The 17,468-nt window shown below is 33.5% G+C and overlaps 2 protein-coding genes and 1 long non-coding RNA gene across 4 annotated transcripts; all 3 read right to left on the minus strand.

Annotated features, from left to right (window-relative positions):
* Positions 1–498: 498 nt before the first annotated feature.
* Positions 499–2,011, minus strand: LOC114402286. 2 transcript variants are annotated; one of them, XR_003664408.1, is made up of 3 exons: positions 1,843–1,996; positions 1,287–1,765; positions 499–712 (listed from the first exon to the last, which is right to left on the minus strand). It is a non-coding gene; the product is annotated as an uncharacterized LOC114402286 (long non-coding RNA). The 2 variants fall into 2 exon arrangements; XR_003664407.1 differs by lacking the exon at positions 499–712 and having other exon boundaries at positions 1,153–1,765; positions 1,843–2,011.
* A 4,487-nt stretch (positions 2,012–6,498) lies between these two features.
* On the minus strand, positions 6,499–11,142 carry LOC114401655 (granule-bound starch synthase 1, chloroplastic/amyloplastic-like). Its single transcript, XM_028364230.1, has 13 exons — positions 10,628–11,142; positions 9,891–9,971; positions 9,689–9,787; positions 9,480–9,569; positions 9,058–9,121; positions 8,867–8,967; positions 8,670–8,779; positions 8,311–8,554; positions 8,034–8,210; positions 7,741–7,932; positions 7,551–7,637; positions 7,341–7,469; positions 6,499–7,058 (listed from the first exon to the last, which is right to left on the minus strand). Exons 1-13 carry the CDS (start codon positions 10,952–10,954, stop codon positions 6,942–6,944), a joined length of 1,818 nt encoding a protein of 605 aa, XP_028220031.1. The 5' UTR covers positions 10,955–11,142; the 3' UTR covers positions 6,499–6,941.
* Positions 11,143–13,305: 2,163 nt separating this feature from the next.
* On the minus strand, positions 13,306–17,452 carry LOC114402842. The gene is made up of 6 exons (XM_028365531.1): positions 17,094–17,452; positions 16,850–17,018; positions 16,601–16,777; positions 16,441–16,524; positions 15,569–15,650; positions 13,306–14,118 (listed from the first exon to the last, which is right to left on the minus strand). Exons 1-6 carry the CDS (start codon positions 17,315–17,317, stop codon positions 13,676–13,678), a joined length of 1,179 nt encoding a protein of 392 aa, XP_028221332.1. The 5' UTR covers positions 17,318–17,452; the 3' UTR covers positions 13,306–13,675.
* Positions 17,453–17,468: the final 16 nt, after the last annotated feature.

Here is a 17,468-nt window from a genome sequence, read left to right on the forward strand (position 1 = left end):
CAGTGCATCTGGGGCTCATGCAGTTGAAGTTCATCTGTAAACTTAGAGGAGAAGTGGAGAAATTGTTATTTTGTAAAAGTTTGCCAGACTTACCCTCACGAATCATTAAACCTTAGAAAAAACCAAATGTAGTAAAGTAGTAAGGGTAAAATGGCATTTTTACTAAAAATAAACTTTTATAATTTTATTTTCACACTTTTTATTTTTCTTAAATCAAACAACCCGTACTTTCATCTTATTTCTCACATTTTTTCTTTTCTTTTTCTCACGTACTTATTTTCACTCCCATTATTTCTTATCTATAGCATACGAAGTTCATCTTGTATAGAGAAACTTCCGTGGTCCAGAATTTCGACAATAATTTCAATTTCCCAATCTAGTGTCAGGCTGGCAGCCCACTACGTGTTTTGTAACTCCTATGAACGTTAGGCGTTTACCTTCTATTTCCCTCAATAGCTGTTAAAAGATTACGTTCAGAAGATGCAGGAGCCTTGCGTATGAGAAATGAATACTGCAAAAGCAAAATGTGACCGTATCACATTATTATGAAATAATGTCTGATAAAAATACCAATCAATGTATCTATTCCTGTAATACATAGATAGTCCCGGGGGTGGGGAGTGACAAAAGCTCCTCAAGTCCACAAACAACTACCTTTACTTCCTAGACCAGCAAGTAAGCGACATCGCACTGCAAAGACGACGTGTACTGCCTTCAAGATTAAAAGAATCAGAGCAAAAGGGTTAACATTCTTTATGCTGCCAACAAAAAAAGTGCGTGATGCTGTCTGTTTGCTAATGGCTACCTTTTTCAGACGTGTCGTTTTGTCCCCACAACGGTGCTAATAAATAATGATACTACTTGTGACAAACCATGCAACAAATTACTTAAGATGGTCGTTCGTCAATGCTAACCTAACCCAATCTTGATGATTATTAGGGTTAGGGGTACCCAATTATTGCTACGTACCAGCTACTTTATGGAGTATAAATTGCCAATTTTTTCACAAATTCAATTTTACTCTCACTCAAACAGACACTTATTAGACAAATCGAGTTGGCCAATCACAGGGATTAAACGATCAAAAGCTGCAAATTTGTTGCTTGCATCCAAATGTAACTATCCCTTAACAGGCAAATTTCAAAATTTGAATGGATACGAACGATGGTGACGTTTGATATATGGCACTTTATGACAAAGGTCACAATAATTCCAATAGTAAAGAACAATCAAAGTGAAAAATAAATAATTAGTATTAATAATGTAGCTTGTGTTGTGGGGTTTACCTTTACTCCGTTCTAATTCTGCCTTTGCTCTTCTCCCCATTGCCATGCCCCGGTGTCTTCCTTTGGATTCTGCTTCGTGCTGTTCATAACCATCTTAATAAGATTCCCGTTATAGCTCTTGGCGTTCTCGAGTTTCGCACCGGCTTCGTCCAGATGCCCCTTGGAAAGCCAACGAGTCCAACGCGGAATACACAGCATCGATCTGTGCAAAAAGCACGTTATCGTAGTGGAGGTTACTGGAGGGGTAGGCTTGGAGGTTGGATTTGATCCATGCCTGGGCTTGCTTTGGATCTTTCATTCTAGAAAAGTACTCGTTTCCCAGGCCTACCATTAATTTCACATCTGCGTCGTAGAGCTTCACCTTCGTTGCTCCCATGGATTTCACCAACGCAACGCGTCGTCTTGCGAGGGGAGATTGTTCGCTATTTGACCCTAGTTTCTTCCGAAAGACGCAACGCTCCTTGCGCCAACAGCTACAACTGCATTACAATTTACGACATTGCCAATTTCAATTCCGCAAGAGCGAGTAAAATTAAAATAAAATTGGCTTAATTACCGCTAATGAAGAAGCGCCAATGGTGCTCCATGGATCTTTGGATGCAGACATGGGAGATAATAGATATTTTTATTTTAGATAGGAAATAATATATAGAAGAAAATATTCGCTCGAAAAGAATGGGAAAGATGCCGCAATAAAATTCCATAATTTACAAACAAGACGAATGAGATGCTTCCTCATGGTTTGCTTACTTTTATCAGAGTGAAGAAAATTGTCATAAAAAAAAAAGAGAGGAAAGAAACGAATTCAATCCCTTTATTTATTGCCCATTTAATCTATGCATAATTAAACTCAAAAAATTCATGAAAATAAAATTCATTGGATTAAATTTCATAAAGAAACACAAAAAAATACTAGTAAATTGATTTGTGATTCAATTCAAAATTTATCGGGTCCATTCCATTCACGCCCTTAATTCAGTCTGCATTCGTGCGTGATGATATGTATAAACCCGTGCCGTGACTCTTAAAAGTATCAGGTCTGTTTTCATTCTTACACTTTAATATTTTTATACGTTTTTTTCTTGTTTATGAGAAAAAATATTATAAATTTAATTTAAATATTGAGTATTTTTTTTTTACTATGACTCAATCAAATATTAACATATATAATGAATTATTCACTTTTATAAAAAAATATATTTTATAAATAATTTTTAATTAGTTGATAATTTTTAGGCAAAATTGTATTTTTGGTTCTCCAATTTATCTCCAATTTTGGATTTGATCTCCCTATAATTTAATTCACAAATTTAGTCTCCCACTTTTGTCAATCCCAGGACAATTGGTCCTGAAAGCCCGATTTGGACGTTGACCGTTAATCTCAGACGTTAACTGCCACATGTCAACGTCTGAGTGGTTCCTTGTAAAGGCTTCATTTTTTTTTAGGAAAAATTATACTTTTGATCTCCCAGTTTTACTCCAATTTCGATTTTGGTCCCCTTATAGTTTAATTCGCACATTTGGTCCCCAGCTTTATAAATCCCTTTATAAATTCAGCCAAATTTTATTACGGAAGAAGTTGTATTTCAAATTTCAAACAAAAATACAATTGTCATAAATAGGCCACTTAACCAGTCGTATACACATAATACCGCATGAGGGAGCAAAAAAAAATAAAATAGGGGGTTATTACAAAACATGTTAAAGTAAGAGATCTGAAAATTTCATACCCAAGTTGGGATTTATGCATCACTTTTCCAAGTTGAACAACCCGAAAGTGGAAGAGAGGCAAAGAGTGATTTTTCTCTGAATTCCAAGTGAGTGAAAAACTTACTGAAAAATAAGTACGAGATTTATCAAGACCTACCATGTCTCTAACACCAGTCTAAACCATTCAAAACACCAATTTTGTAGGAACAATTTATAAAGAGATTTATAAAATTGGGGAACTAAATGTGGGAATTAAACTATAGGGGGACCAAAATCGAAATTGAAGTAAAACTGGGAGATCAAAAGTACAATTTTACCTACAAAAAATGAAACATTTACAGGGAATCACTCAGACGTTGACACGTGTTATTGACATGTGACAGTCACATGTGACATTGACACGTGGCCGTCAACGTCTAAGGTTAACGGTCAACGTCCAAATCGGGCTTCCAGGATCAATTTTGCAAGGATTTATAAAAGTGTGGACCAAATTTGTGAATTAAATTATAGGGGGACCAAATCTGTAATTCAAGATAAAATGGGAAACCAATTTTACAATTTTGCCTAATTTTTAAACTGATAATGCAAGATAATTAAAATCAAATATCATTCTTTTCCTTTTTTAAAAAATAAAGCGTAAAAGTATCATTATTTTACAATTATTATTCAGTCTGTGCAGGATGTTTTATTGGCGGCCATACCATACGCCAATGGGTTGGAATAGTATTTGCTGCCCATCTTATTTTTTGGGTTAAAAAGGATATACACATGATCAGTTATCAATTATTAATTATATTATTAAAACATTATAGAATTTTTTTATTTTTTATTCACAAAATACAAAATTAAAATTATTAAAAGGATTATAATGAATATAGTGTTTGATTAAATCAATCAATTAACTGATTGAATCTTATATAAATTTTGATTTAATATATTATGACAATTAATTTATTTGATTTTCTATAATTCTTTTTTTTATAATTACGGAAATCAATTAACAAGTGATCAAAATAATAAATAAAATAACTTATTTAATCATGATATATTTAATTACGTAATCAAACAAAATTTGAATATTCTAGTGGATAATAGTACAATATTATTTATATTCAGATTAATTGATTACTCTAGTATATATTTATATTCAAATTTATACTATATTTAAATTAAGAGATCTTATAAGTTTTATTTTGATTTAATAATAGAAATATATACGTATTATAAATTTATATAAGGTTTTGTTGCATAAATAAATTTAACTATTTTTTTATCCATAAAAATTTAAAATAATATCACTAAATTTTATAGTAACTCATACATCATACTCTATTATTTTCTCTCTTGATAGATGTCAAATAATATCTCATTCATTATTCTCTCTACAGTTAAAATTTTCTATTGTTACTTTAATCCTTTTAATTCAGAAAATATATAATTAGATTAAGTTAATCTAATTATGATTGGTATATATTGATTCAAATAAATTAATAACATTAATACATATTACGATTCAAAGTTAAAATTAATAGACAATATTTTTAATTTGAATATTTAATATTTTTTAAATATTTAATTTAAAGTTTTTTTTAGAAGCCAATTGAATTTCATCAAAAAGGAATATTTAATCCATATATATTTTGATTCAAATCAAATTGTAACATTAACGATTTCCCTAAACTTCAATTTCAAGCACAAACCTTTTGTCAAGCAAGCTGTTATAAAAAAACAGGATAGTAAAAATGTTATGTGACTTGTAAGTTAGGTCTTAACTTTTTAATTGTTTGACATACACGAGTATACTAAAATCATATAAATGAATAATAAATTCAGGATAAGCTCACACTGATTTGATTTGTGAGAACGGTGATCAACATTTCCCAGACCCAATCACTGGGAAACCGAAAACGGATGCCTTTCATTTTGGATGCATGCCTTTACAACTACGAAGCTTGATTAACACTCCTTTTTATTATTAGAAAACAAAAAAAAAAAAAACCTTCGCTTATTTGTCTGATATTGCACAAAAGAAATCAACGAATCAGAATATTTTACAATATAGAAAAGTGATAAAGAAAGAAAAATCAGCGTATGATAAAAAAAAATATAAAGGGAGAATAAATTAGATAAAGTACATAGGAAATATCATATCTTTTATAATGGTTCATTATTTTCCCATTATTACTCTAGTCTTAGTAGTATTATATAATGATCAAATCTGGCAATCGGAACTACACAGGCAGGGACGAACGAAGAAAAAATGGGTAGGGGGCCAAATTTTAACGCATAATTAGGCCACTTCATCAAAGATTCTACGTTGTTATTTGATTGAAATTTTAGTCCAAAGATAGTAGAAATAAATAGTTCAGTGCAACAGTGTATTATCAAAGATTCTATCTGCCATTTTTAATGGCTCTGCATCTAGTCAATCTGACTCTAATTTTTTTTTATTAAGAGATAAATATAAAGCAACAAAACCCATTCAATTTATGAGTGGACAATATCCCACATGCTATAGGAATATGGACTTAAGAAAAAAAAAAAGCAGAGGGAGGAGGAGAATTCCTTTAATTGATATGCTTTTATAATTTATTTTGCCTTGTTTGCCCAGATTAATGTTGAAAATTAGGAAAACTGTAGTTCATTTTGTTGGACTCACATCACATGCTTTGTAGCTGTCAAACATTAAAAGTTTATAAACTGATTTCGGAATTTTCAGAAGGATGCATTGTGAACTTTCTTTCCGTTTGACTGCCGCTCATTAATCTAACGGAAGAGACACCTTTCATGTCCTTTCTGATTCATCCGAAAACCAAGACCCTTGCTCCAACCATAAGTATATATTTACCGAGAGATCTTCATCCTTCCAAGTTCTATTTTGTATTTTTGTAATAAAACATTTAACATTAACGTGTCAATTTTTTATTTTTCTTTTTGCAGGCACCACTATGAGTTTACACTTTACACTTTACACTGTTTCATATAATATCCCCCCTTCATTATATAGATGATAACTACTGCACTTTGTAATATGCTTGTTTAATTAAATCAACAATATTGATAAAGTCTTATCCTTCTGGCTAAGATGGTTGGTTATATAAATCACACAACATTGTTAACTCAGATGTTTTATTAAATTTGAAAAATAGTTATTTTTTGTTCTGTAAATTAAAAAAAAAGATTTTTTTAAATTAATAAACTTACCACATATTTAAAATTTGTTTCTCAAAGCGTATACCATTTTTTGGGGATAATTTTATTTTTAGTCTTTCAAAATATATAAAGGACATTACTTTCTGGTTCCTGAATTATAAAAGAGATATCAAAATTAAATCATCCTTTGGTGTATTTTTTGGGTACATTTCTTTGTTGTATAAAATGATAAAATTAAAGGCTTAAAATAAAATTTGTTTATTCATAAAAATATTTTTACACTACTTGACTTCCAAAGTATATTACCGGTTAAAATTTATGGTCAAATTCTTTAGGGGGCATCCTAAAATAAACTGCAAGGAAATCAGCATCCATATAAATATGTTAAATCTCGATGCTTGCATACAACTTATTTGATTTGCACTAGGCTGAACTCACGAAATGGTGTACATCTTTAAAACTTTTTCCAGAGTACATAAAGAGCGAGCCTAATGCCAATAACATAAGAAAATAAAAAATATGCCATGCCCCTTATGATTTGGAAGCATACATTTAGATTGACATTTATTCATTTATGATGTATTTTGCAACTAAGATGCTTCAAATTTCACTGATTGCAAGACCTTGCTTATGAAAATTAGCTTTATACTTTGCTTGAAATTGAAGTTCCATTCCCTCGTTAGAACTTATTAATCCAATTATGCGTAGGTGTCTACAATCAGATGCTGGCAAGTGTTCTTGACCACGATGACCAATTGACCATATTCAAAACCAGGTTATCAATGATGATGCTCAAGGAGTGGCAACGTTTTCCTTTGCAAGAGGAGCAATCTCATCACCATCAATTCCAGGTTCACTGCCAGCAACCTCTAGGCTCAACAGCACCTTTTCCCAATGTTTGGCTGGTCCCTGCATCAGAATCACCCCAATGATGAGATAAACTGCATTTCCCTCCATGGCTCATGCCTTAGAGGTATAAAGTATAACATTTTCTGTTGCAGTGAGTTATAAGCAAAATCAGCACCGACCCAACAGAAAGTGAGGCCTAAAGAAAAATCCTTTTTTACTCTAAAAAACTGAAGGCAAAATAGCTTTTTGTTGGTAGCCTAAAGCTCAAACTTTAGTTGTTTTACTCATGGGTCAGTCGTGAGCAAAACAAACGTTTCACACAGCAGCAAATTGCATGCTTACCTTCCATGAAAAGTCTTGGGACATGCAGTTCTGGATCATCTGTGTCATGGCTGGGGTACCATAGGTTCCAAGGGCTCTCTTTACAGTAGTTGCTAACTTTTCCACATCAACTGGATCAACAGCTTCACACTACAGAAAAACACTACTTATAATCTTTCCGATTCACTCCTCTATCAAAATTATGCAAGGCTATGTTTCTACTCTACTTACTTCAACGTTGAATGCTCCCATGTGGAATCCAGTATACCCTTCTTGAACGGTGTCAACAAGTCCACCAGTGGAGGAAACAATGGGCACCTTTCACAGACATTTAATGTTTAAAGAGTAAAAATAATGTTGTAAGGGAACACCAAGGTGTAGATGAGAAGGAAATAGAGAAAAAGAAGGGCATAGTCTATACCGTTCCATATGGCATGGCATGCAACTGAACAAGACCACAGGGTTCAAATCTACTTGGGATCACTATAAAGTCAGCTCCAGCAATAATCTTGTGAGCCAAGGGACCGTTAAATTTTGCTACTCCTCTGGCCTTGTCAGGATAGATTTTCTCTAGTTGCTCAATTTGCTTCTCCATTATCTTTTTACCTGTTCCCTGAAGAAAAAAGGATATGAACCATCAGCATAACTTTGATCTGGTAGCAGAATCAGTAATATGGATTAACAAGATACCAACAATAGAATCAAGACACTTACAAGAATCATAATCTGAACATTCTGGTCAATGAACTTTGGAATAGCTTCCACAAGAATATCTGAACCTTTCTGCTCTTCAAGCCTACCAATGAAACCTATCAGAGGGATATTCCTGTCAACAGGCAAGCCAACCTCTGCTTGAAGTGCCTCTTTCAGCAGTGATTTTGCTTGGGTGACCTAATAATGACAGTTTTGATGAGCATGCGCTAATTTCTATGGTCCATAACTCAATATCAATGAGTAAACCATATTTAATAACAGGAAAGATACTACTTACAGTTGTTGCATCATAGTGTAGATCAATGAACTTATCAGTTTTTGGACTCCACTCCCTATTATCCATGCCATTCACGATACCAGTGATGCCACGTGAACGAATTACGTTGTCCAGTTCTACACCTCTTTCCTCTCCGGTAACAAGTTCCTGGGCGTAGTATGGACTTACAGTGAGTACTCGGTCTGATTCTAATATTGCAGCCTTCATCCAGTTAAGTTTCCTTCCCTTGACAGGCTTAACATGCCTGAAAACGAAACATGAGAAATATTTACATGGTTGAATATATAAAAGTCAAGTGTATAAACTAATAAACCACAAACATGTTATAAGTTATTTTTGAACAGATAATGGTGTCATACCCATCAGTAAAGTCAAAAGAGCTCTTGAATTTGTTAGGTAAATTGAGAAGAGAGAAGTCTGCAAAGGAATGCCTACCCTGGTAGGCTATGTTATGAATACAATATGCAACCTGCCATGATGGGTCAAAAGGAAAGTCAGTTTCCCTAGAATGAATGACTGATGAAGACAAACATGCATAAAGTAAATAAATCCTCACCTTTGCGTTTTTGTAAATCCCCTTGGTCTGGTACATTGATTTCAAGTAGCATGGAAGAAGGGCAGTGTGCCAATCATTGGCAATAAAAATTACATCTTCGCCTGCGGGAAGACAGAAAAAGCTTGTAAACTAAATTTAAAGTTTTTTCTAAACCGAAATTAAAGATCAAGGAATAAACCAGAGAGCCATACCATATGGTCCTGAGAAATATTTGCTGCTGTTTAAGTTCAAAACCCTTGGTGCCTCAAGTGCTGCCTGAAAGTTGCTCAACATATTGATAATGTCATTTCCAGAGTCAATCAATATAAATGTGTTGTAATTTTCAGTTATCAAATACTAGTACCAAATGAGTACTCTCAACAAACATTAAAGTCATTCAAATCCCAGCTAACATAAATGTAGTCAGCAATGTCCTGAAATACATGTCTTAAGAATCGTGGCCATATCTTTGAGAAAGTTTTTTGGTTACAATTTGGTTGAGAAATTAAATCAATTAAACAAACAGGGTATGGATAGTTATGATTCAGAGGACATGGAAATTTGAGCAATTATCGAGACAATTGCTTATGATTAGCAGTTAGGGAGGGAAAAAAAAATTAAGACAATAAGCTACCTGGCATAACAAGCTGAATCTAAGTTGGTTGTCTTCATAATCTACTCCAGCACTAGGGCCATAGAGTTTTGACCCAGTCTTGCCCCATACCTTTTAAATCAAAATGCAAGAAAAATGTCAATTTATTAACTTCAAGGTGTCACAGTCAGTCTTCTGTCCTATAAATATTCCATTGTGTGAAATGGTTGATGCCAACAAAAGTATATAACCTTCTCAAGGAAACATGGGTGGTCCACAAAAACACGATCCACTCCTCGCTTATAGCAGTGAAAGAAACGGACAGTTTCTATTCTATCTCCAATTTTGACCTACCAACACAAAAAAGAAAAGAATAAAAAAACGAAACAGTTAAATCATTTACTAAGAATTACCTAGATTTATACCGATACATGATGAGAACCAAACAGTTACCTCCACCGTCACACTAGTGTCCCATGCATCCTTGTATTGGTCGTAACGCGGTGACACTGTCATGACACGGTGTCCATTTCCCTATATTAATTAGCACAAAACAGGGGTCAGATAAGAAGAAGAAGAAAACATCTATTTTATATTTATAATAATAACAATAAAAATAAATCGCACTTTTTTACTTTAAAAAATAAATAATCAAACTTTATGTGATTCGTTCCTCTGTATGACAGTGATACACCAAACTTTCTTGTATTTTTTTTAAGAAAAATGTTTGGTCAACACAAAAATGTAATGCAATCGAAAGAGACTAAAAATGACAAAAATATTTATTATAAAATTTATGATGCGGGATTCATATATTAGTATTTTTTATATTTTTATCATCAGATCCTGTATGTTATTTGGACTTATTTTAGTGATGATTTTAATTGTGATAGGTGGATATATATTTTTGTGCACTTTTTTATAATAAAAATTTAGGTAAATTGAGTTAAACTCATAAAATATTCACATTAGGAGTGAAAATCGAATTCAACTGATGCTCTTGTGGGATATAAATTTATTTCTTAGCAATTTGATGAATATTTGTTGGTATTATTTTGCAATTTAACCGAAGCTGTAATGGGTTTAATGATAGTTGAAGAATAATCGGAGAAAACGTGAAAAGAAAAGGGGATAAATGGTAACATGAGGATGAAAGTAATAACAGGTAAGAGAATATTGAATCCACTTACAGCCAAAGCTGGTGGAAGTCCTCCAAGAACATCACCAAGCCCCCCAGTTTTGCTCCAAGGTGCCACCTCAGTCCCCACAAAGATCAAGTTCATCCCACACTCAATCCTCCCCAAAACTCCCTCACGCCCACTCTTGTTACTTTTCGCAGACAGCAAGGTTTTGGTTTTGGCCGCACGGGTGGTTCGCACGTGCAGCTTGTTCAAGGATCTCAATCCCTGGCAGTTGAGACTTACCTGAGCCGAATAATTCACTTTGGCCTCTGTTCTCGACGCGCCACGGTGGCTCTGGCACGCGCTTCCTGACACCGCATAAGACACTGTTGCCATGCTTTAATTACTTCTTCTCCTAGAAGCTTAAGATGATGTAAACAAGTGAAGGGAAGGTGAATACTATATATACTGCAGTAGTAGTGTGCGTGTGAGGGAGCTAGTCTTGAGCGTAAACGAGAAATCAGGATCCGATGGTGACGTGGGTTTGAACAACTGAGAGAGAAAGATACAGTGACTCACCGGTGAGATAGATAGGAGTTGTAGTGGTAAGTAACAACAAACTAGTTGTACAGAGCCTCGCGACGCGTGGCATTCAGTGAGGGATTTCATGCATACACACACCTCGAAATCGTGGCTTGTGGGCCATACCAGATTCTGATGAATCCCATGTGAGTAATTGTTTTTTATGGTCAAAAACTTGTTATTAATTGCCAAGATCTTTTGTTGAACCCCACCTTATGTTTCTTTCATGCGGATTTTGATTTTTCTTTTCTTTTCAAAAATACATAAATTGAAAAACAAATACTACTACTATGATTTCGAGAAAAATAATCAAGTGGCAGGCAGAAAGGACCAACAAAAGTCCCACCAAGAGATACAGATTCATTAATTGTCTATCAGCAGGACCACATCTCCTAGGAAACTGGAAAACACAGAATGAATTAATTGAAGACTTCAAGGCGTATCCCATTGTTTATAAACCATATAAATGAAGTTTCTTTTTATTGAAGAAATACTATAAATATACACTCACGTTATATAATTTCTTTTGTTTTATACCCTGTAGTTCATGCTTAAAACATTTATTTAAGTTATTGTCATTTCAATTTAATTTTTTTTTCAGTTTTCAATTTAAACGTATTTTTAATAATACAAGAAAATAATTTATTGGCTCGGTGGTTGGTATTTTGTTGGTGTATAGGGTGGGGTTTCAAACTTACCTTCAACGCTTTTACTTTAATTTGATCTATTCTAAATTATCTAGTTATTAATATTAAAATTGTTCATATTGATATATGTAATATTCATAAATTTGAATTTTGATACATCATACCAATTTAGTTCGTGTATTTTTTTTTTTTGCTGTTTACTCAAAATTTTAAGAATATACCTTTTAAATTATTTTTATATAATAAAATAAAACACTTTAAAAATGAATATATTTTCTATTATAGTTTATTTTGTGTTGATTATTAGACAATGTGACATATATATGTATATATTATGTGTTATCTAAATTTAAAAATGCATGCTATCTAATTTTGAAATTGACAGTATATATTACAATTTGTTTAGTTTTCATATCTTCACCTATTTTTTTATTTATTTATCATTTAAAATATTTAATTTAGTTATTTATCTTCTAAATTTGGATTGATTTTTTCCTTCTGAACCAATAATTATCTTCGATTTTAACACATAATTTTAAATAATTTATCAATTGATTTATGTGAAACTTTTTCTATTAAATTCATTACATAAAAATCATGAAACACAACAAAAGTTCAAAGCAAAAGAATTATAGATATATTAAAAAAATCATGTGAAAAGTGTGATTCACGATCAATGATTTTTTTTTTTATACTATCTTCCAATAACTCTATAGATTCAAATTATATAATATGAATTTGCCAATTCAAATTCTCTCTCTCTCTCTCTATATATATATATATAATTAGTTGGTCAATTCATATTAGATTTTTTAGTTTTCCAATTACTTGAATTGGCCAAAATTATATAAATATAATTAGCTATATATTCATTTTAAAATACTTATTTAAAAATTAAGCGAGAATATATAATTTGAACTTAACATATCTTTGTGATGAAATTTCCATTTCTAATGAACCCTAATTCTACTTTATTCCAAATTAAATTTACATTAAATAATGATTGGAAATAGCCAATTTAACTTTTTTTTTTTAACCAGTCAGGTCACTAAAAGTCTAAAAATTTGGAGAAGCAAAAACCAAATTTTATCTATCTTTCAATTCTTCTATTATTATCTAAGTTCATTATTAAAATATATACTAGTGCAAAAAAAGCACTCCCCTGAACTTCAAAGTTACCTATATGTTTAAATGGGTGTAACTTATTTTAAAAAATATAACTGTTATTGGAAGTTAAAATAAAATGTTGTAATAATTTATAATAATTAAAAGTAAAAATATTCAAAAGAAAGATGACATCAAAAAAGATTATTTCTTATATAATAATAGTTATAGATTAATACAATATTAAAAATGAATATTAACTATAACGATTAAAGGACCAATAATTAAATCGTAATTCAACAACCACCTACCCTGCAAACTGCAAAGTGTTGACTGTGATTATTCATCAACTGCCGGTCTTCTCATTTTATCTACAGAGACTTGGCAAATACAATAAACATTCATGCAACGAAATTTTGAGAGCTACCATATCTTGTTCACTGTATTTCTCAGAATCAAACGGTAGAAAAAGAAGAGGGCAGAGAGAGCTAACAGTAAAAAAAACATGAACTAAAAGAAAAACCTGAATATTGATGTTATTCCTGCAGCATGACAATCTTTTTTTAATGACATAAAGATACAATGTAGCTATTTCCAGTTAAAAGCCGCCTCATAGATCAAACAAATGGAGAAAGAATAATACCATTCTTCTTGAACCATGGCTGCCAACTAGATCCAGAATAAACATTTGCCCCAAAGCAAGAAGTGACATCTCAATTTCTAATTCTACTGCCAGAGGGAATTGGCTGGCCTGGCAATTTCTCAAAGCAAAAAGCATAATGTATCACAACCTCCTTCCTCCCATTTTTGCAAACCTTCGGGCTACTCCAAATATAACTGCCTTAGTCAGTAGTCCTTGATCAAGAGTGCAGGCAAGGGCAATGGCTCCACCAACAATTAAAAGCTTAGGTATGTTCCTTCCACCTGGTTTGTCAGAAGAATCCTGATTTTCAGTCTCCAACAAGTCACTGGTCGTGTTTTCCAGAGACCTCACATAGTCCATGGTTACTTTAGTGTTGATCTTAGCAGCACGTGCACAGGGTGACAATGGGGTACCAGAAACCCTTTGTTTCTCATATGTCCGTAGTCCTGGATCAAACTTCTTGACAGCTCCCCACATACCCTGTCGAACTCCAAGCTTAGCAATTTCCCAGGGAATTCCCATATCTTCGTGATGAAACAATAACACTTCACATGAAGTCAGCTGGTCATCTTTTCTTGATTTAACTGGATATAGACCACAACAGATGCACATAAGTTTCTACTGTCTATAAAACTGTAATTAATGAAAACAATACAAAATTGAAAAATAGGTTTTCTACTATGTTCCCCTTGGCACATGATGAGAAGTATTTATTATTATATAAAAAAATACAGTCATTTAATATTTATTTTTAAGTAATTTAAAGTATTTAATAAGGTGTATTTAATGTTTTCACACTAAGTGCCAACAAGCACAAAATAGAAAACCCAATAAAGATTTCTCGGGCATCATGTTGCTAAAAATTATACTTTAAGGAAAATAAACAGAGTATAGATTATGTTCCATCATTTATATCAAACCAAAACCAGTTCAATTGAATCCCAATTGGATTCCAGATTTTGAAAGTTCTTTTGAGACAATAACTAAGTCTTAAATCTTAATTGATAATTAGAGAGGAACAAATTCTAAAATTGAGTCCAAGTAGTAGTAGACAGAACATGGAATGTGAGTTCAGTCAGATGCAAGCTGGTAATATTACAGAGATGAGAATTGGGGATTATATCATAATTCATAACCACAGATTGCACGTTTTAAATATAATTTGAAACTAGTCTATCAGAATTCTATCACATCTATAAGACCAACATGAAGTATGGTAGCAAAATTTGGTCAGTGAAGTGTCAAAGGAAGAAAAATAAAACTTGCAGCAGAGATGAGGCTTCTTAGCTAAATGAATGAAAATACAAGAGAAAATTAAATAAAAAATGATATGAATGTTAACAAGAGAAAGTGTAACAAATGGTAGCCAGCCCAATTAAAAGGAATGGAACACGACCTCAGAAAAAAATTGAGAAACTACCAAAATGACCTTGCTCTAAATGGATTCACTAAAAATTGTGGTTTTTAATGGAGCTCAACGACGTTGAGTTGATCCATTTAAGGTGAGATAAGGCTTGGTTGTAAACAAAATCACCAAGATAGCAAACGGTAACAGACTAATATGTCTAATGTAAACTATACATCAAGCATAGGTTGAATGTGAACTTCAAGGTTTTGAAGTAGAACCATAATATGTCTCTGAAGACAAGAGAATCATTCCAAATAGAATATCTGAAAGCCGTCACTGAGTTTGTTCTCAATTATATGTATAAGGAAGAAACTTCCATGTCTCAGTACTCGATTCCAAACTACATATTGGTAAGCTTTTCTAACATCATAGATTATAATTTCAATATGTACACATTAATACATGCAACAAACCCCGACTTCTGGAAGGGATGCATTTATTAGATAAAAGGTCAACACAAGCTCAGCATGTTGCTTTGATTATTCATGATAACTCATCAGATCGCATGACCCTTGTGCCGGCGACTCATCATTCAAATTTCTGCCCTATCAATTTAATTTCTTAACACGTGAAATGCCAGTTAAATAAAGAGTGCTTTCAAGAATTAGCTCCAAACTGCCTGTTACCTGCACGAATACACCAGCTTGAATAAAATAAATCAACTCGTTTAGGTTTATTATGCCTTGGCATGGAGGGGCAAGGTACTCCCTGAAGAAGCAAAACAAGCCACAAGTCAATATCACAAACCAGAAGTATATGTATAACGTAAAAAGATTGTTCCGGAAAGAATGAGAACACAGTCATAATTACCAATCAGCTATTGTTACAAATTGGAAATAACTTACTTTAATTCGAATAAGTTCAGTTTAATTAAGGTTCAAGTCAAGTGTAAGATGACCATGCAGTGTTCCTAAAAAACAAACCTCTACTAATATAGCGTTAAAGTCTTTGCATTACAACAAGGCTGATGAAAAGGTTAGCAAATACTAGCTCGTTAACTCTTTACGGACAAACCAAGACAACAAAATAACATCTCAACACACAGTCCAGTCCAAATAAACAAACTAAACAAGTATGAAGGACTCAACCAAAGACACAAACCAATTGAAGCATTACAAGATCTAAGTATCCAGCTAACCCACCCAACCTTAATTTCAGAATGGACATAAGAAAAGAGTAAAATCAAACTCTTACACCCTAATTGGGAAAACTTTTCCATAAGCACTTATATGAGAAGAAAATGAGACCAATAACAAAATAAATAAGTTTCTCCATGAACTAAAATTAACTTGTGCATAAGGTAAATATAAGCTTTTGGAGAAGCTAATATGAGAAAATGTCTGCAAATTAACTTAAACTTATACACAACCTAAATTTTACTTATGAAAAAACTTATTTCGTTTTTTTTTCCTTCTTATTTTATTCCCTTAATAAGTATTGATGGAAAAGTTTATCCAAACAGAGAAGGAATTTAATTAGCAATTAATTTCATTCGAACCTTAGTGACACAGTAGTAAATTCGTCCTGCGTCCCAAATTCGCCTCCCAATTATATACTCTCTGTCACTGCAAAAGAAGGGAAACTGCAGGCAGAATTGCACAAGATCAACATGAGACTGCAACAAACTCACATATCACAAAACAACTTTCACCACTAACCTTGCGCACCCAGTGCACCATCATTGTTCCAGTGAGGACACACTCTTGTATGGTGGAAGCATGTATAAGCATGTCATCCCACTTCAACCTGAACTCATCATCCCAAAAGAAATCCCTCACCAACTCAGGACTCGCGTCTTCGAACACCGTTCTGCTCCGGTACTGCGGCGGTCCACTCTAACAAGCATACACCCTCACTCACTCAATTCTAACAAACTGCAAAAGGGAAGAATGAAAGGTAAGGCGTACCTCAGGATCCCTACGCCACGCTTGATAGGTCATGGTCGGGGTAGAACGGTCCATCATCTGAATCCATGCCCGCCCTCCGTCTTTTTCCTCAACCAACTTCCACAGATGCAGCAAATCGTCTTCCGTCACCACAGGACTCCCACTCGCGTCTTTCTCACGCGCGGAGGAACTGAAATTAGAAATGAAGATTATGAGATGTTGCATTTGCATTTGCATTAGCATTAGAATTCGGCAATTTGCAAACCTGGTGGCGGAGTAGGTAAAAGCGGTGTCGTTTTGGGGATTGGGAGGGCGAGGAGAGCGAAACTTGAGAAGAGCGTCTTTGGGGTGAAAGGCCCATTTGGGCTTCCACGCCCAGCCCACGACGACGCCGACGATAACCGCAATCCATAGCGGAGTAATGAACATGGCGAGGTCAGTGATTATGTCCATAAATGAGGGTATCTGGAAAATTCCAAAAAGAGGCATGGCGTTGGAAGTGGAAGAAGAACCAATCCCAACCAGAATTTGGCGGAGAGAGATAAATAAGGGCCTCACTCTCACTCAATTGCGTTGCGGACCGATACGGATAAGGATTACCAGATAAGCGGTCACAACGCATCTTCCCCAATTAATTATT

The sequence above is a fragment of the Glycine soja genome, chromosome 20, assembly GCF_004193775.1.
Source record: "Glycine soja cultivar W05 chromosome 20, ASM419377v2, whole genome shotgun sequence".
NCBI classification, from domain to species: Eukaryota; Viridiplantae; Streptophyta; class Magnoliopsida; order Fabales; family Fabaceae; genus Glycine; species Glycine soja.